This window comes from Passer montanus, unplaced genomic scaffold (genome assembly GCF_014805655.1).
Source record: "Passer montanus isolate IOZ18808 unplaced genomic scaffold, ASM1480565v1 scaffold6, whole genome shotgun sequence".
In the NCBI taxonomy this organism is placed as follows: domain Eukaryota; kingdom Metazoa; phylum Chordata; class Aves; order Passeriformes; family Passeridae; genus Passer; species Passer montanus.
In genome coordinates this window covers 10,558,798-10,579,933 of record NW_024371037.1, presented here as the reverse complement: position 1 = coordinate 10,579,933, position 21,136 = coordinate 10,558,798, and the positions used below count along the sequence as shown (strand labels likewise).

Below are 21,136 nucleotides of genomic sequence, written 5' to 3'. Positions count from 1 at the left end.
TATGTTTTTGCTTTTTGTGGGGTTTTTTTTGGTGTTTTTTTGTTTGTTTGTTTTTGGTTTTTTTGTTTGTTTGGGTTTTTGTTTGTTTTTGGGGTTTTTTGTGGGGGTTTTTGTTGTTGTTTTTTTGTTTGTTTGGGGGTTTTTTTTTGTTTTTAAGACAAGACATAGGGATAAAAGAAAATGAAATAAAATTCTAATATTTGACCCTAGGAAGAGCACTAAACAACTGGACACAGAATTATGGCTGTCTAAGAAGGCAGAGATAACGGGCACATAAAATCAGAACTAGGAAGGGTCTTCCCAGGGTTTAGAGGAGAGGATAAAGTGAGCAGCAGAGCAAAGGTAGCAACCAGCAAAGGGCAGTCGGTGTGAGCAGTCTGTGTGACCTCTAAACTACCAAATCCATTAGCTGGGGGAAGCTGGAAAAAGCTCTAAAGTGGCTCTGAAAGCAAGTTGCAAGGAAACTAAGTACTTATCTAAAACACTTTTCAGGTAAATGCTCTAGGTCGTTTTCAGGCTTTTACATTCTGTTTTAAAAAGGATGATCTTAATATGAGGTAGGGGTGTCAGAGCTATGTTGGAATTTGATGGAGCTGCACTGAAGTTCAGGGAGGTGTTGGGGAGCAGAGCTGGGGAGGTGGCAGAGCTGTGGGCCTGGGCAGCGGCTGCATCCTCAAGCTGAAATGACTGCCTGTTTCCAAAACTCAAGGCAGAGTCCTGGGAACTAGACCTTAAGTATAGCAGAAGCCAACAGCCTCACTAATTAGAGACAGACCAAGCCTGCACAGAGCAGTGTGGCTGCACAGAGCCAGCACCATTCCTCGCTTCTGGGCTCCTGATGGACACTCCTGAATTCTGACTTCTCAGGTGGCCTCACCTGAAATATGGCTAATTCCCACCTGAAAGTATTTTGGCTTTGAATGATTCCTCCTTGTGCAGATGTCATCTTATACATGCCTGAACCATAGCACTGTTATTATATGCCATGTGTGGCAGTATCATGGCCTTCTGTTTATGGGATTATTTTATTTCAGGAGGTATTGAAAAAATAGAATATAACAAGAAAATAATTTAATGTAAACAATGAAGGTAATAATAAATTAAAATTATGTTAGATTCAAAACCAATTGAGACCACAAAGGAAAAGATTCAGAAGCAAAAACTGCAGACAAAATCAACATCTATAAACGAAGAGCTGTATGAACACTAAGCAGAAATAACAGAATAATATTTTAAAACATTGCCATTACAACTGATCCTATTAAAATGAAGCTGCATGTAAAATAGGAGCCCCAATTGTGAATCTAGGCAAGACTGATTTTCTTATATGACCTTCAACTACCAGCAGTGTTAGAGAAGGCTCAACCTAGTTCTTAGTAAATAGGTGTCACCCAACAAATGGGACTGACACTAATTAGCTTCCTTGTTGATAGTGGGGAAGCAGAGAACAGAGGCAGGAGATGGCGTGGTGCACTCATTGTTAGAGCAGTAGGTGAGGGCATTTGCTGGCTGGCATGGCAAAGGAGGCTGGCATTGCGGCTGCTGTTTGGAAACTACCCTGGGAATGGAAGGCTTCACTTCCAGGAGAGTCAGGCAAGCAAACTTCACAAGTGTTTTGAATGAAAAGAGAGCCACAAAGAACCTCCACTGCAATGTCTGAATTTTGAGGAAGACAATATTAACCTGTGATATTTCTCCACCTTAGGGAAATACCCCTTAGTTTTTGTCTTCTCACCTAAGAAAAGGGGCTATTACCAGAAGAGGACAAAAGGTGAGCCTGAAAAAGGACAATAAAGTTACTGTCAGTAACTTCTACACAAGGAGAAATTAGAAAAGAAGTTTGGAAAGTGAAGTTGAAAAAGATGCTCAGAATAAGCAATATATGGTATTATGATTAATAGTATCAAGGGGGACAATTGATCAAGAGAGCAGCTGTAAGGGAATTTAAGCATTTTTTCTGCAAAGATAATTCCCAGTAGGATTCAGACAATGTTTGTAATAAGTCTATTTTTATTAAGATTATTGGATTGGTGTTATCCAGGGGATTATATTTTCCAATTACTAATATTTTCATTTTTCAGTCTTAGTTTATGATTGAAGCAGGGACATGGGTGGCACAGAACAAAATGCATTGGCCTGACTTGGGATGAGAATAATCATTGCCTCAAAGCAAACAAAGTCCCAAGAAATTAGTCTTTATTTTCTATCTCATTAAAAAAGACCTTGAGTTTTATTAGCAAAACATTAACACATTTTCTTAAAATATAGATGTATATCTTTCCATTTGAAGATTGCAGTGCCATCCAGCCTGAACCAGGAGCCCAACACTAGTTTGGTGCCAGGCTCTGGCCTCTGGCTCTTTGATGTAGCACTGTCTATCCCCAAATGTCATGACTATATGTCTAAAGACTGCAGAAGAGCCCATTGCATAAGTCAGTTATACCTCAAATTAATCTATAGCAAGTATAAACAGGAATACGGACACTTTATTCAGATCCTTTCATAGCTCTGTCATGGTTGTTTTACCTTATTGTGATATCCATGTAGCCGTGTTGAAGCAGTACCTGCTCATAAGTGTTACACACCTGTTCTATATGTGGATTGGTCAGAAAATTCATTGAGTCCTTTGACAGAATGGGCTAAATACTTCATAAACAGAGAACCTCTTTCCAAATGATTCTCCAGGGCAGTGTTAGAAAGTCTACTGAGAGATCTACTGTGAATTAGTAAAGCAGGACTTTTCTATTTGGATATCTATCTCTACGGCCAAGCTGTTGAAAAAGAGGAAAAGGTGAGTGAGCAGTCAAGTTTTCTGAGGGCTCGGCTTGGCCTAATGTGAGAGGATATGCTTCATAGGTCACTATTTTGTCTGGAAGAAGTATGATCAAACATCAAAATGGTTTTGTAGAATGGAGCTGGGGCTAGTGTTCTTACGCTTTTTTTCCCCTCTGCTTTAAAATATTGGAGGAAAGAAACTTTCAAGTTGTGTCTATTTTGGATAAATCTGAGAAGAGGAAAACATTAGCCTATGTTGCTTCTGGCCTTTTTCTGAATCTCACATGGGAAAAATAGAGAAGAAGCAGTCTCTTCCTAGCCTGTCAGAAGAGTATTTTCCAAGGGGCTGCCTGGAGTGTGCTGAGGCACGTATACAAGAAGGTGGGAAGTGCCTTAGATAGACTGTAGAGAGACAGATGGCAGTCAGGTGAGACTAAGACACAGATACCACTCCTGGGCAGGAGAACAGAATGGGTGACAACAAAAGGAAAACCTTAGACAGTTGTTCTTAAGAGAGGGAACTATGATCTAAATCTCGGGAAGCAATTGTAAATTCAGTAAGTATCTCAATAGGACAAAAATCCCAGATGTCATCAGGACAAGAGACTTTTATAGCCTTTTTTTCATTTTTCACGTTTACGACCACACAGCAAGAAGGCTGTTGATACGTGTGTGATAGGTATCAATATTTCTATCAAGAAGACATAGAAAAAACCTAGGAGACACTTGTTCAGATTTACTAGGGTAGCTGCAGAGACTGACAAACTCCCCAACCCTCCACCATAATATGAAATGTTTCAGCCTAGAAAATCTTATATTTATCACCCAGCATCTATAAATATTATTGCAGGGACAACAATTTTGCATCAAAACAAAATATAAATGCCAATCCACTTGGTGCACCTAAGTGCAAGGTAAGAAAAACCTGCCAGCTTTGCCTTGTTCCCACTCAATTGTGTAGCCCAGTGCCGTTTAGGACTACAGTTAGTAACCAGCAGTAATAAATCTTCAGGTTTAGTGTTAGAGTATCAGCTGGTTTCACTAACCAGGAGGAGAGTGGAAAGACACTCAGAAAACCAAGCCCCCTATTATGCTTTGGCATGTCAACTAATACTTCTTGTGTGTGTCACTGAAGGTCTAGGGATCAAATAGCCACTTCTAACATTCTCCCACAGTGTTTAAAAGGTCTTACCCTCTCCTTTGCCCTAAGGTGGGGACTTCATTTAACTTTCAAAGTATTTGTTTGGACCATTTTTCTCGACTTTTGTAGAAAAGAAGATAATCCACATTTTATATTAAAAATATCATGGGCAATTGGTTCCTGGACCTACACTGCAGCTGAATCTATTGCTTCAATGTCAGAGTTTTGGTGCTGGGGCTGGATCACAGCTTAAAGTTCATAATCAGAATAAACAGCTCAGATGACACTGGTAGCCATTGCAATGATTAAATATGACTCCAGTGCTCTCAGCTAATGTTGCACTAACTTTAAACATCTTTTCAAGACTAACATTTAGCAAAGTCAAGTTGAATGTAATGGAACAATTTTTTTTCCAACTGAACATTTATGAACTGTAGTACCTGAATGGTAGACAGGAGAGAGTATTGAAATGGCCATTTACAGCCTGGTTCAATTTGCAAAATAGATACCTTCCTAAACAAAAGAATCATTGAACATACAGGAGTTCATTTAGCAATGTACTTCTATTTTTCCAAAGGTCCTTAACCAGCTATCTGAAAGACCATCTGGTCCTGTAAATATTAACATTCAAGGATAGTTTTACACATGAAGAATTCTACAAAGTTCAGTGAGACTCCAGATCATTAAATTATTTATTATGCCTATTGCAGGATCAAGCCAGTTGCAGAATTTAAAAGTTCTAAGAATCAGCCATAGTAGTGTTACAGTATTGGTATATTTAAATAAGCTGATAAAATTGTAGTAACTGAAAAAAATCTTACAAGTGTAAAGCCAAGCAATGCATAGATAGTACAAGTACTTATCATGGCCAAGAAATGACACTCAGATTACAGTGCACTGGTTTTATATGATTTCACGCAAACAACTGAAAAAGCTTTGGAGCAACCAATATTTCCCACACAATAGAACACAAATTTCTGTTCTGTAGAATTGGTGAGAGCAGTTTCTAAAGTAGATCATGGAAATGGATGAGAAACCACTGATACTAATAAATTCCAATGTAAATACTACGCTAGGATTGTCAGTACAACTACATGTTATTTTCATGTGTCGCTCTCTTAAGTTTTAGAAGCTTCTTTAAATATTTCTAGTGCAATAAATGGATGGCAGATGGGTGGCACAGTTTACAACCACCAAAAGCAAAAATGTGACAGATTTTCAGCTTTCAGGTACACTCCAATTAGGAGACCACAAGTACAGGAAGAATGTGTCTATTTGTCTGTGCATGCCATTCTTATCCACATCTTCCACCTCTTTCTTTAACACTTCTGTGATAGCATTCAAAGACTTAAGCCATTAACCTAAATATCTATCTTCAGGGTATTTAATAAGTTTCATATTTCAAACAGTATACATTCCCAGATTTTGAAATAATATGATTAAACAGACAGAAAAAAACCACTGCTCATAGTTTCTGGCCAAGTAGGATTGTTCTCTATAGAATATTTTTCAAGTGGTTTATCTTAGCTTATTTTAAATTACTTTGGAGAGTAAGGCTGCAGCAATTTCCTCAAAAGATAACCCTTGAGTCGCTGTTAAGAAGCATTCCTAATGCTGAGTCAAACTCAGTTTCACAGCTTGTCTGAATAATATATTTTAGAGTACCTTAAATAATTATCCTGTGTCCCTGACAATCATGTTCTTCAAGTATGTGGAAAAGTCTTATTTTGGTGCCAGTCCTACCTAATTCTACAACTGAGAAAGACTGGCAATGACCAGGAGGTGAGAGAAGGTCTGGGAATACTAAGTCACATTAAACACAGAGAGAGGAGTGTTCCTAATAGCTGGCTCCCTGTGAATGGATAGCTTCCCTAGCAGCTGCTCTCTGGTAAAAACAGTGACTGCAGTCACTTCCTATTAATAGCAATAAACTTTAGTCAAATCCCATATCTGTATGCTGATCAAGATGCAACTCATGACTTAAAATGCCAGAAACAACCTTGAGATTAAAGAGAGGTACACAAAGAAGATGTGTGTTTTAACACCTTTCCTGCTCTTCTTTTCCCTTCCTGATTATGGTGACACACAATCAAAAGAACAAGGATTAAAATTGAATGTAATTTAAATGCTGTATTTTAAATGGACCAGATGGGAATGATACAGTTGTTCTTCATAGCAAAGTGAGTGAGAGATTATTTCCAAACATCTTTGTGAGAAGCCTTTGATTTTTTTTTTTTAATCACATCATGAGCTTGTGGGAAAGGTCAGGAGGAGCAAAACTGCATTTCTAGCACAACCTAGGCACTGGTCTGCCATCTGCCTGGGAAGACAGCACAGTGAGCACAGTGCAGTCCTGCCAAGTTGCGTCTTCAGCAACTTTTACTTCCTTTGCCTCCCATCAGAAAGGAGATGATCAGCAGCTGAAGAAGGAAAGGTACTCATGCACAGAGGAAATTTTCTCACCGACAATTTCTTAGAGACCATTGAGTATATATGCTGTCAAAGTTGGCATTGGCAGCCCACAGACATGGATTTTAATCTCTTCTTTCTCATTGTGCTCATAGAGCAGCTCTTGTAAGAGCCATCACCCTATTCTGTGTTGTGTTTTAAAGTGACATCATGGAGGAACAGGAATTGATGCACTATTAGTCAAAAAATATACAGTTCAGCGATTACAAAGTAAAGGCATAGGATCAATATCAGCAGGATCACAGTGATACACTTCTGTATCAGTTCAGAGTGATATATTTGTGGGCTCAGAGATCTAAGGAAGGATAACTCTAACAGTTGTGACAAAAATACTAGCCTTCTCCTTCCTTGTCAGAGGAAGTCCAAACACGATACCCTTCTGTAAAATAATTCTCATGCTTATCAGCCACTTTCCTGGTGCTGTCACTTGTGCTCTTGACAGATGGCAAACCAAGGCCAAGCACAGAAATGGGCTGTAGCATCCCCAGTGACAGGGGACACGGCTTCCATAACTCTATCTCTGTACCTTTCAGCATGATCTGCAGGAGTCTGCCTCATGCAGCAGCCAACCAGCTCCTGTCTGATCAGACCAATGCAGGGGCCTAGTGTCCACAATAAAATCATGTGGTCTAAATCTGAGGACTGGGAAAAATTCACATTCAAAATCATTATCCATATCCCAAAAGCACGAGAGTCAAAAAAAGATAAAAGAGTGGAGCTATGCAATTAATTTACATTTTTCTTACTTGTAAATATAAATAAATACAATTTTTATGTGTACATATTTATATAAATAGGATGGAAATTAGGCCTGTTTATTGGTGGAAGCTTTTCCTCTTCCAGTGAGTCTTACAATTTAAGGAGTCAGTTTTTCTCCCAAAGTATATCTATGACTATGTACAAGTTAAGCAAACACTTTCAAATAGACCCAAGCATAAATTAATTCATTTAAACATTATTTTTCCAAACTGTATTTTGTCCCTGTGCAGCTTTTGAATACTTCTGAAAACCACAAAAATTGTTAAAGTTTATGAAAAAATAATTTTAGATTTAGGAAATACAGCTAGAACCAAATACTTTCTGAAACTTTAAGAGAAGACTATTTGTTCATACCTAGACATGGAAGCAAAAGTAAATGAAACATGAAATGAAGAGGCAAATTTTTAAGTGATGTGGTTCCAAATATCCAAATATAGACAGTTTTCAGCATTAATTATTTGATGCAGTTTTACTTTTTACTATAATTTTTTTTCAGGTGCAACTTTTGAGGGTTAAGTTCATTTTTATCATTTATTTCTTAATAATGGTGTCAGAAATCAGCCTATTAGCCTCATTCACTCACCTTAGTCCTGGATCATGTTCTTAAGGGTAACTTGAAATGGTCATATTATTGTGTTTCTCCAGTAACTTCCTCTGAAAGTGAATATTATTCCTTTCACCTAGCTAACACAACTAATCCTTGCTAATGACATTTAATGAGCCACACAAGTATGCCCTAAAGTGGATCAGACTCTCTGCTTAAAAACCATGATCCTTCCCAGTCTTATTTTTTAACTGCAGAGGTAAATTGCACATTTTAGGAGAAAGTATAAATATCTCAGAGCCAAGAGTTAAAACAAACAAACAAACAAACAAAACAACAACAACAACAACAACAACAAACAACAACAAAAAACCCCAACATGTTTCTAAATTTGAAACTGAGTTCTAAATGAGTCTATTCAGATTGCTATAAAGAAATATTTAATTTAAGATGTCCAGCTCATGGGTATGGATAGCAATATTCCCTACCTGTCACTTTATTGCGATAATCATAGATAAAATTGCTTTTACTTCTATCTATTTGCAATGCTGCAACTCCACGGACAGGCTGGTTATGTTCGAGGGCTCCCTCACTTTGCTGAATGTTCTGTAACTAGCCAGCATAGCACACATAAATGCTGCAGAGTTTATCATCCAAACTAAAAGCAAGAGGAGAGAGAGAGAGATGGGCTGGTGGAGGAGAGCTGGTGAATGGGCAGCACTGCTCAACATGAGATGAAGGAGTAACAGCACATCAGCAGGCTCACTTCGCCAATTTTGGGGGGCTTGTTTTTCTTGTGCTTTTTTCAGGATATCAAAGCAAAGGAGTTTTAATGAGGGTCTGAAGGAGAATAATGAGGTACTTTTGCAGATGTCTGCAGGGTGTTCCTCCTCACTCAAAGGGGCAACATGTACAAAGACACTTTGAAAAACAAGTGAGCAATGGAAGTTGGCATCTTAGTTCTTTTGAAACAAAAGACTCTGATGCTGACCTCATTTACAGTGGCAAAAGCTGTGACTCCTGTGAATTCAAAGTCCCTGTAGCATAAAATTAGTCCTGGATTACATACTGCCAGAACTGTCTTTCAGAAGCCTTGGTGACCACTGAAACAATATTCCAAAGATACTTGCAGCTCATTTTTGCATTTACTGTAAGGTCTCTGTACATTTTTCTGCCACTAAAGAGAAAGTGCACAGTTGTTAATTGTTTGACAGAAATGTGTAGTAGATCCTAATGTAAACAAGAATCTGACCACTTTGGTTTAAATATTTTAAACATACATGTGTATATGTCTGTCTGTATGAACAAATATACACATAAATGTATACATACATACATATACATGTATGTATAAACACATGCACACATATGCATGTGTCTTCAGTCTAACATAGAGGGAGACAAATAATGTCTGATTAGAGACAAAATGATTTTATATTGAGAAGAAGACACGTTATCTCCTTTCCCATTTTTTAAAACAGCTGTCTGACTTATACATAAATCATTTAGTATATCCATATAAAAGAATATCCCTCAGAAGGAAAGTTTCTACAGCTTTTGCTAGCACTATTCATATAATGAGAAACTTTAGGGAATTAAACCTATAGGAATCATTTGACCTTAGATGTCTATGGTACCTAAATTTTCAGGTTATTCCTGAAACCATCTGGAAGCCCAGGGCTCACTAAATTGAAATTCAGCTCTCCATGTCCATCATCTGCTCCATGTGGGCTACCTCAGCTCAGGCTGGAGTCATACTGCCTGCACATGCCTGTGGTGTTTGATGTCACAGCCTTTCTGCAGGGTATCTCAGGCCATCCTACTTATCCAGAACAGGTCATGTGACACTCCTTAAAGCACAGAAATTATGTACAAAACCAGACAAAAATGTCATGAATTCACCACAGGACATGTAAAAGCATTGTTCCCTCTGCTCTGACATAATGGGTTGTTCCTTCATGGAAGTATCATCATGAGGGCTCCAGAGCTGGCCCCAAGGACACTTGTCAGGAGAGCTTTGTGGACTGGCTATGAACCAGACCTTGGGCTAGCCTTGGGGTGGCTCCTACCCTGTGGTGTTGCTACAAGGACTAAACCATGCTGTGCACCTCTGCTCACAGGGCTAATGTGTGATTAGGGCTGGCAGAAGTTCCCAGCACAGCAAATCTGGTTTGGGGAACGAAGGTTCGGCACAGAGGAAGCCCTGGCTGTCTCCCTCTTCCTTAAGATCCCACCCCTACTACAGTTCTGTTCCCCCTTCCCTACCATTTCAGTCCAGTGGAAGAGCACTAGCAAAATCAAACAGCACTGTCTTATTTGGAGAGAGTATAGGAACTAAAACCCCAACATAAATTCAAAAACCCAACATTAAATTAGTTCTGGTATCCAAGTATTGCAAAGGACATTACAGATAAAATACAGAATTAATTCTGCAGAAGTCCAATGGATTTATAGTAGATTTTGGGAGGAAAATAAATGAGAATTAGATTTTTGCATGCAGCATTGTTTTGCTAAGAGAAAGAACATAGTTAAAAACATTAGGAAAACTGAAGTTACTATTCTTAAGTGTCTCTCCTTATATGTGATTAAAGAATAAGCTAACAACTGCCACTTTATAATTAGCATATTAATTGTCTATATTTAATCAGAACAATATATAGAAGATAAATTCTATACATTTTTTCTTTAATACATTACCAATTCTGCCTTATAAAACATACTTCATTTCACCATTTGTGAAACAGAAGCATGAACCAGTGGCAGGGAAAAGGAATTATAGCCTTAATGCACAACTTGTAGAATAGCCCAACCACTTGCAGAAAAGTTTGTACCAGCTACTTTAATTGCTGGATTCTTCCCTAAGTTATCCACTTCTGCTTCATGAACCACCAGTGCCATTTCTGATTTAATAATTGCATGTAGAGAAAGAACTATGAAATAAATTGTGTGTGAAAACCCTGCTTTTGTTTTGCTTTTAAATTTTTGTTGACTTACAAAGGAAGTGGCTGCAAATTATTTTAACTGTACAGCTACCTTAGTCTGGAACAAAGAGCCCATTGATGTCAGTTCACTTTATATCACTTTATATCCTACAGAGATCAGAACTGGTACATAGAGGGTTTATAGAGCCTCACACTACTTTTCAAATTAATGCCATGCATAAAATTATGATCTTAACTAATCTGTCTGCAGAAAATAACTGGCTGATATGTACAAACACTTTACTGAAAACAAGTCTTGGTCTAATTTTTCATTTACCAAAAAAAAAAGTAAAATAGAAGAAAATAACATGGGCAGTCTTGACTCAAGTAAGCACACATAGAAAGTCATAATTAGCCAGCTATATTCTAAATTACCAAAAATTAAGGTATAACCTCACCTGCTTTGTGTTGTCTTTAAGCAGCCTTTAAGACTCCTATCTGTAACCTCTTTCTGGGATTTATTATCCACCTTGGACACAGTTTCTTTCTTGTGACAAATCAGTGTGTAATTTTTGTCATCATTGTTTGCCCAGAAGGTACCAACTGATGTCTCATAGCGGATACAGAATTCCACCTTAGTTCCATCTTTCTGGAAAGGAGGCACCAAAGAAATCTTAAAGCAAAACTGATCTGTTTCACTACCACAAGAATTAGGCATGAACTCTGCGAGGATGTCATAGTAACTGAGCCAGTTATTCAATGTCATTCGAACATACACCTGCTTTTCAAAGGATACATTCAGGACTCGTACAATGCCGTTCATACAGGTAATCCCAGGCATAAGCAGGACCGACTCCAACACTACTTTCTGCTCTCGCACTTTTTGTAAAAGTTCTTCTTGAGAAGCAGGTAATGTAAAATGCTGGGAGAAAAAATATTCATCCTGAGGGAAGACTTCATCTTCTATGTAATTTTCTTGTCCTGTATTTGGAAATTCCCAGATATCAAACTCTTTAACAGACACAAGATCAAATCCAAATGCATCAGCAAATGAAACTTTTCTTGAGATGTTGGTGGGAGTTTCTGCCTCCTCTTCCTCTGAAGCTGAAGAATTCCTTCTTCGGGGACATGGGGAGAAACGAAGTTTAATGTCAATATTAACATCTTCATCATCTGAAGTGCAATCATTTCCAGTGGGGACTCGTAGTAAGTTAGCCCTGTTAACCTGACGAGGTCCTTCAAAAGACTCCATTGGGCTCTCTGATATAAACTGAAAGAGAGCTGTACAACTAGTAGCAGCTGCTATTTGAGCTACTATGATTTAAAACAAGGATTAATGTTACAGTTGACATTGCAAAAGGGAGTCAGGTCTATTAATAGATGCTATGGTGTGCGAGATATGTTGGCCTTTCTCCATCTGACAGTATTAGATGTTACAGTTTTGGTGATACATTTGAAATTTTGTATTCCCTCTTTTTATGTGCCTCTATGTGCTAAGAAGAAGAAGAGCATTTAAAAACTGTCTTCTATGCACAGTTAAATTGCACAGAGCTATTTTAAGGTGATCAACTTATGTCGCACAAGAAAATCATGGTATTCCACTAATGAGGAGCTATTCTTCTCTGATTAGGATGTATACTTCATTATGTAAAAAGTTTCTATACTGATAAAATATTCCTATATATAGTTTTAAGGCCATTTTTGCAATATTTTCAGATAAATGTGATGTCACATTCTGCCCCAGCTTTATAGCATGCTGACCTAATGAGCCAGATACTAGACTATGTCAGCTTCTTGTAGCTAAGAAGTGGCCATCACCACTTCAATGAACCAGGAATGCAATAAAACATTGAGGTGAGTATACTGGAAATGAACTTGTAAATTGTAAATATGGCTGAGCTCACCATTAATTAGATTATGAAATTTTCTTGTGCTAAACTGCATTTAGCATCATCCAGGCAAATGAAAGAATTAACTTTAGCAGCCAGCTCTGAAACACAAACCTGTTTCACACAGCTACAAACAGGAGGAAGAAAGAACTAAACTTAATGCATGTTCAACCTTTGTGCAGGACATCTTCCCATGATATGAAATGAAACAGTGGCTTCTTAACCAACTTATTCAGATAGCATTTGACTTTCACTTTCATGGAACTCCGTGCATAGAAAGATTCAGTCTTTATAGAACAAAGATCTTGATCTCAAAATGTCACCTTTTTCCATCACATAACTTAATGTTTCCTATTTCCCTTGCCTATATCAAAGTATAAGCCGACACTATAATCTAATAGTACAGTACAAATTAAGATATATAGCAAGACTATCTTGAAATTAACCATGCCAGAGACTGACAGGATTAGTAGCATCATCACAGATTTCAGTACAGTTTAGAAACCTAATTCTTCATTTAGGACATTTGAATCCTTCCTCCTGCTGTTATAGTTTCACTGGTAACTTTAAAGGTCATCTGGGTACATCTATTTTCAGACAATAAGATAAACGGCATCTTACCACAAATCATCTTTTCTGATGAAGCATCCCCTCCACACCATGAGAACATCTCCAGGTTTTACCAATGCTCCATCAAAACCCTTCAATAGCCATCCCACCTGCCATTGCAAAAACATTCCTAATTCCCTAATCATACTTTGAGACAAAGGAATATCAGAAGAGATTTTTAAAATAGCTTTTCACCATAAACTACACAACTCCTACACTCCAGGAATGCTACTGACTTTGATCTAGTGCTTTACAATGCTGTATTTTTTAACAAAAAGAAAACTGGTGGAAACTAGTTTTGCCTCTAGACTGCATGCAAATAGGTTAAAAACTAGTTAAAGGGAGTTTTGATTTATTGATTAATGTTGTTGCAATTTTTTCTGTTCTTAATTCTTGCTGAAACCAAACAGTGATTTGTCTTGGCCCGGTCCAGCACTAATTCAGTTAGGGAGAACCTCTCCAGAGGCTTCAGCAGCTATTAGACTAGATATTATGCCCAAGCTAACAAACAAATCACTGCATTCCATTATGGAAGGAAGGATAGGTTGCAGAATGTTCTGAAAACAAAGGCATATCAAAAGACATTATTTTGTTTAAATCAATTACTCTCAGTGACATTAATTAATGGATATTATTCTGTACCTCTCTATCCATCTTGCCTTTCACTCAGTTCAAATCCTTTACTTCTGTCTTAGGTGTAAAAAAGTATGGGAGATGGGAAGAAAAGGTGAGAAAAGGTCTAAGTGATCGACATCCAAGTGATCACTGACAGACAAAGTCTCCAGTCTCGTGCCATTACCTACGTAGAGAAAGAGCATATACTTACTAAGGGCAGCTAAAACTGAAACAGAAAAATGGTGTATAAGAAATAATATGAAAGAGGGAAAAGATTCTGCCTTTATACAAGAAAGAAATACCAATGGTTATAAGGAGGGAGACCAACAAGCACAATTGGGAACAGAGGGAGAGCATACTCCAGTTGAAATATTGTCCTACCTATAAGCTTCATCTTCTTCAGTGCAGACGAGAAGAGGTTTATGCCTGTTCTCCTTTTAATTTAGTTCTTGTCTGAACAGTTCGCACTGAATTAAACTTTTCACAGAAGTCCACATATTTTTAGCAAAAATATACAGAGACAGTTGCACCAAATCAAGCATACATATACATATAAAGATAGCATTAACACTGTAAAAATAATATAATTAAAAAGAATATAATTTGTTCTCTGCATCTTTTAAAATGGTGTCCTAAAATACCATTTTAGAAGTAAATGGTATTTAGTTCTAAATTTACTGATAAATCAGGCAACAGAGTACCTACTTCCTTTCAAAGTATAACAGCAGCAGGTCATTTTAGAAAGTTTAATGTGATAACTTCTTTAATGACTTTACTGGAACATCATTCCTCTGAACACATCAAAACCAAATGTTGAATCAATAGTTTCCACGTGTCCTTAAACATGGTTTAAATAACAGTGGAAACAACAGATAGAATTAAAAATGTGTAGCAAATAAGTCAGCTCTACATGGGTTAGCTGCTATATTGAACAGCATAGTAAAATAAACATTAGAGGGAAAACATTACAGAATTAGCAGGCTTTGGAATTAATTAAACACACAGCAGAGCAACAAAGACTATAGTAAAATGTTTTTGTCATATCTATTATCAGCACTGACCAGTTGTTCTTTCTTTAACTGGAAGAATAGAGGTTATACCTTTGCAACAAGTTGAAAACAATTATGTCTTAAGCATGGACTAAAGATGAGCAGTATAAAATCTGGTTCCACTTGGCTTCCTAACAGTGTATTCCCCAGTGCCCTAGAAAACTGCACTTCTTTAGCAAACGGTATGAGATGTATTATCTTCTGCACTGCTATTAAATAAATCTATTAGGATAAGGCATAAATACATTTTCTCCTTGCAGAGAACGCTGTTCCAGCTGACTGATGAATGGTCAAAAATGCTGAACCAGAGGTAGAAGAAATATTTTAAAGGTTATATACTTTAGAAAGAAACACTGATGGCATATTTTGAGAGGTATTTTCAAACAACAATTAATCCTTTAATTCTACATTAAAGCATGTCAAGCTAAGAAAGAAAAGACAGTATTACACTTAAGCAATATTTTATTTCTAAATCCCATATGATTGTAGTTAAATTTTAGTAATAAAGGCTGAGTGAGGACAAAGGTGCCCTCAATTGTTTTCTGCTTTTTGTTACAGATTGTATGCACTGTCAGACTTAACAAAACTTTCTCCTATGACTGCAACTGCTCCACTCTGTGACCCAAAGTAGAAACTAGACCACTCCCTAAAACATGTGCTTGTTTTCACAGTACCAAACAGAAAAAATTGCAGGCTTTGTAAATATATGTATGGAAAAAGAAACATTAGAATTATTATAAGGGGATACCGTGAACTCATTCAAACAATATTAAGACATTGAAAAAACTCTCTTTAACCTAAATTAAGGGGAGAGGAAAAAACAGTGAAAATTGTACAGTGAAAATTCAGAACAGATTACATTACTGAAACAGAATTTCCAAACGCTCTTTTATGCTCATTCATCTATTCAAGTATACATCATTTATTGACAAATTTACAGGATAAACTGCTTAACTAGTCTGGCTGATAAAGCCAGCCCCTTCTTTTTATGGTGTTTTGCGGGAAATCTCAGATTTCTAACCATGCAGTGTTTTAGCAGCTTTGAAGAGATTGTGGGGACAAAAATGATGCTTTAGTAAGGTGTGTGCAGACATTTGAAGAGGGATGTGCTTCCTCAGATTGGAAAAAGTCTGCATAGTAAGGATACACAGTATGCTGTCCCTGTCTCTCATTCTTCTTTTCAGATAAAACTGGACATTAAGTGAGTGAAGGTTGTTCCTCTAAAGTAAGAGCTTTGCAAACATTTCAAACAGTGGCAAGAGGGTTCCCACAAAGAATAAGGATGTAACAGGGAACTTTTCTTATTTTTTTAGCTGGGATCTTGTTTTGGGCAAAGGGAGGAATTTTCATCTTTAATGATAAGACTCAAAGGAAAATAAAAGCTAACGTCAGAAATAATGTGCAAAAAGAAGAAACAAGCAAGACACTCAGGAGTTTGGGATTAATATTTTCCTTGGTGGCCTATCTGAAAACCAAAAGCTGTGATCTTGGAGATGCAGCCCTTCCAAATGCAAGGGATCTTGCTCACCCTTTTGGTCTTTCATTCCCTGTAGGATCTTCCTTCACTTACTGAAAGAACTGTTCAGATATGGAGCTCTTTCAACACAATTTTTCTTTTATAGGATTTGAGTTCAAGTATCATACATTTGACTTTTGGGCATTTACTGCATTTAAATTTCTAATTCTTCAGACTGGCTTCTTTTAATAACTTCAGTTTCCTTAGTTTCTGAAAGCCTCTCCTTAGAATTGAGAACTCTAATAAATATTGTTTTCCTTATTCTTAATTTAATTTGTATATTTGTAGGCACTCAAAATCTGCATTCTGTGCCTTGTCCTTCTTTACAATCCTTCAATTTACAAAGTCATTGCTAAAATAGAAGAATATGTACTTGATTCTGTGTTTCTTTCTTGGAGCTATGGGGAAAGGAAGTTGCAGTCCTAGTCACAGTGAGCAGCATTCATTCTCTAGTCTACAGCTGCAGTGTTTCATAAAAACACAAATTTCAGTAGAAATACCCTAATATGGAGAATCTGGTATTCTGAATTAAAACCAAGTTTTTTATATTATTATTGTAGGAACCTCTTTAGGTACAACCTGCTTAAAGTTGAAATGGCATGATTGTAATAAATAGTCTAACATGCCAGATCACACATTTCAGAGAGAATGTCAATAATTTCTGCTATGACTTGACAACCATTCAGCTGCAAATAAGAGAGGAGGAAAAAAACCTGGGTAAATTAGTCATCAGAAGGTTATGAAAAACTACCAGTATCAGAAAGATGATGGCAACTTTAGGATGTACCAGGAAGGCAATTTCTACTAGAGATAGAGAAGGTCAAATGAATGCCTTCAAAAGAAATGATTGCTGAGACTGAAGACCAAGAAAAAAATCTGTTAAATAGCTCATCATGTCATCACTAGGATTTTTGAACAACCAAGGCTGTTAAAATACCAGGTACATCCCATCCACAATGATTACTTGCAAAGTGTTCTGTTAAATCTTGCAGGTGGCAATTCTAGTCTGGCACAGAAATATTAGATAACCCATGTGACCTGTAGTGTTGCATTATGAGTCTTGTTTTCTAATCTAAAAACCAACTGAGACATTGGTTGGTCAATTTGAAACCCTGAGACACGGCTTACAAGAGCCCAACCAAGATGATCAGTCAAGAACTGATGAACTTCAAGATCATGAGGAAAGGGATCACTTTAATAGATACCCTAATGTCCCTCTCTCTTTGACAAAACTAGCAACTGAAAGGAGCTACCAAGGGTTATTTTCAGGACCCAAAAGAGTCTGAACAGCAGCATCAACTTCAGCCTTCTAAAGTTAAATCTTTGATGACATTGTTGATACCTCAAAACATAGACCTCATGTAATAATGTATATTTTGGACATCGAAGGTGACCCAAAAGAAGATACATCCTCTTTCAAAATTTCCTCCATGTTGTTTCATTTTGCTTTAGAACATATTTCAACATATTTAATAACATTCCTAGACTAATCTCATGACATCATAGAATCATTGAATTGTGGAAAGGTTTGGGGTTTCAACCCCACTGCCATGGGCAGGGACACCTTCCACTAGACCACAGTGCTCAGAACCCAGTCCAACCTGGCCTTGAAAACTTAAGGGGAGGGAGAATCCACAACTTCTCAGGGCAATCTTTTCCAAGATGAGATGATTGTCTTTTCCTTAACAGTGTCAGACCTCAGGAGGCTGAGGGCCATGTCAAAGTTCAAGTGACAGTTTGTGCTTTGGGGGTGCCAGAGCACAGAACCCTCTGACTCTGAGCAGTAATTGCTCCCTCCAGTGGTTTCTTGGGTTTGTAGAACTGGTCACTTGCATACTCAGCATGAAAGCTAGTTGCTATCAGAGAGTTAATAAGAAAAAAAGGAGAGCAACTTGTGTTTGGGGTTTTTTTTTTTGCTTTAATTCAATTTCACCAAGAATAGCTACATTGCAGCTATAAAATTTGATAGGTAGTTTCCTTTCACACAGTACTTTCTATTAACAGATAAAACAAATGTTTATTGTACTAAATACAACATGTTTGACTAAGTGTAGAACACAGGAACCAACATGTTGGTTTCAGTTTGTTCTGCATATCACTGGAAAGTCTGATCCTTTCGCAACTCTATCTAGGCACCATAAATTTCTCATTAATCATTATGTTTCAATGGGGAACACTGAAGGGTGTTTTCTCAGATTATAATGAAGTGAGAGGCTAACGTCATGGTCTGTTTATCTTTGCACTTAACATAGTATAATTATTTTGTTTTTTTTTTTTTTTTTCATTCAGCTAGGACTTGCACCTTGACTTTTGTAAACATAGGCAGTTCGGTTTTCGTTGTTAAGGATGTTGACTTAACAGAGTATAAAATAGAAATCTGGGTACGTGAGAGCAGCACATTTTAAGTCCAACTTTCTTTTCTCCTGCTGGTTATATTCAGTGGACCAATTATTCAACTGGCTACTTGCAGTAAAATATCAGAACGCTTAAAATAAATGCTGGGTTTTAGGCTGCTATAATGAGTGAAGACTCTTCTGAAAACAATGAAGGAAGTCCAGACATCTGTACAGTAGGAGAAGAAGAACTGCCTCAAGTGACTCCACCCCGAACTCCCAGCTCTCACATGCATGCCAAAAAGGTTCCTCCTGTGACTCTGGAGGATGGAAGATTTCTGGATAAACCACCTCTGTCATACATAGCTTTGATTGCAAAGGCAATACTTTCTTCCCCCACAAATAAACTGAATTTATCTGCTATCTACAAATATATTGAAGACAATTTTCCTTTTTACAGGAACAAAGGTCGAGGTTGGAGGAACAGTGTAAGGCACAACCTTTCACTAAATGATTGTTTCATCAAGGTGGGAAGATGTGAGGATGGCAAAGGAAACTACTGGAGTATTCACCCATCAAACTTAAATGACTTTGTTCACGGGGACTTCAGGCAACATCGAAGATCAAGAAAGCGAGGGCACCAAAAGGAGGCAGAGCATTGCCTTGCTGTGAATTATTTCACACCATGGGGACACTATCCTTCCTGCTCAGCACCAAATTTGCTTTACCAAGCACATTATTTTCTGGATCCGCTGTGGAAACTTCTGTATGCTGACAGACTGCAGTTTGTGCATGAATACCAAAAGTGGAATGTAAACAGTCACTTAATCATGGGGAAGTTTTCACCTCAATTACAGACTGATAAACCCCACAGCATTTCTGGGAACTGGTTCAATGGATCTCCTGCCACTTCAGTTATGCAGCAGAATATTTTCCTAAATATTCAGCCAGGTTTACCTAACTCCCTTTTATTCTTTTCTCAAAAACAGCACCAAAATGAAGCATTCAGACACATCTGTAAGTACTAGGAAGTATTTGAAGTGCTTGAATAACTTCACATGCAGCTTGGGACTCAAGCTATAATGAGTCAAGATATAATATACATATTGCACAATTTTTAACTTTTGTATATGTTTAAAGACAGCAGAAAAACTTGCTTACATATGTACGCTGCTTATAAAAAAAGCTTGCTTACTGATTATCCATGATTATTACCTAAGTGTATTGGCTTTGAAACCAATTCACAACAATGAACTTTTAATAATTCTACTAGTCAATGGCCAGGCATAGATTACTTCAGTATAAAAGCAAATCCATTCCCACTGACTTCCCAATGAAATGATTTTTAAATTGTTCTGTATTAATCATATTACTGTATACTACTGCTCTATTGGATTCAAATTAATACACATGTATGTGTATTTATAACTATATATTCAAATATGTACAACCATGTATTTACTTTTACATTATATTGAATAGGAAGGATTAATAAATTTTTCCTTTGTCATTTGAGAATGTCTTTGAAATTATACTTGTCACCTCCCATACTGCTGGCAACACTGAATTGTTCTTCTACTCATTTAATATGATACATTGGTTAGTACTCAATCAACACTATTAATTCTGATGCATTGTATTCATCAAAAAAATCTCTGTACTTTTATAACTGTAAAGTTGTATACTTGTTCTTGTTTGAATAACTGTGCATATTAATAAATATTCCAAGTGAAATAGGAATTTCTAAAATATGTTTTTGAGTTCAAATATGCTTTTCAAATGCACGGCCACATATTAATTAACCTATTTAAATGATTACTTAAAGGTAACGGCTAATCACAAGTTTACCCATTAGCTGGGTATAATCCATTCAAGAGATTTTAATTTCTCAGATATTTTCACCTATTGCTTAGGCTTATATCTATATTTTTAGTTTACACAGTCACACTTATGTACATAACTACAGAGTGTATGATGTTATAAAGTGCTCACTAAAAATTTTTAAATGTATTTATCTATCCAGCAACCTCAGTTTCCTAAGCAGAAACTTAGGAAGTGTAACAAGCATTATTGTGAAAATACCCAGCTATGCTAAATTATAAAACTAGGAGAACTTCCTCAGACACACTCACAGAAAATGCAGCTGAAGGCACAGTAGTGCCTCAGTCATGAGGTGGACAGTGCACATGGACAAAATGTGAGAACTGGACAAAGGTGGGGAAGGTGGGATGGGGAGACTGGCGAGAGGAAACAGAGATAACTGGAGTTGGGACAAAGAGCTCAGACATGTTGATCAAGGAGCTGTGAGAAGCCCAAGGAACACAAATTGTGAATGCCAGGCAATTATAACCAGATGAGAATGAAAGCTAGGGAGAAGAGTCAGGGCAGGTTTGATGAGTAGTAGGTGGGAAAAGTCTCTAACTGCTATAGTTTATGTATTGGATAAAATCCAATATTCATAGTTCTTTAGCTGTCAGCAAATTACTTTAAAATTACACAAGAGAACAAGATACTCC

The 21,136-nt window shown here is 37.1% G+C and overlaps 2 protein-coding genes across 2 annotated transcripts in view; one reads left to right on the top strand and one right to left on the bottom strand.

Annotated features, from left to right (window-relative positions):
- The window catches only part of PPP1R3A (protein phosphatase 1 regulatory subunit 3A), a 34,391-nt gene extending 22,492 nt beyond the window's left edge, over positions 1 to 11,899 (bottom strand). Inside the window, exon 1 of the mRNA XM_039726649.1 lies at positions 11,068 to 11,899. Coding sequence (XP_039582583.1) covers positions 11,068 to 11,861 — 794 coding nt within the window. The 5' untranslated portion in view covers positions 11,862 to 11,899. The remainder of the gene's footprint in view (positions 1 to 11,067) is intronic.
- Positions 11,900 to 18,705: 6,806 nt separating this feature from the next.
- Positions 18,706 to 20,342, top strand: LOC120510730 (forkhead box protein D1-like). The gene has a single exon (XM_039726856.1). It carries the CDS (start codon positions 18,806 to 18,808, stop codon positions 19,646 to 19,648), a length of 843 nt encoding a protein of 280 aa, XP_039582790.1. The 5' UTR covers positions 18,706 to 18,805; the 3' UTR covers positions 19,649 to 20,342.
- The last annotated feature ends 794 nt before the right edge of the window (positions 20,343 to 21,136 follow it).

What these genes read in the sequence shown, in the direction of transcription:
- LOC120510730 (XM_039726856.1), top strand. Translation starts at nt 18,806, where the DNA reads ATGAGTGAAGACTCTTCTGAAAACAATGAAGGAAGTCCAGACATCTGT.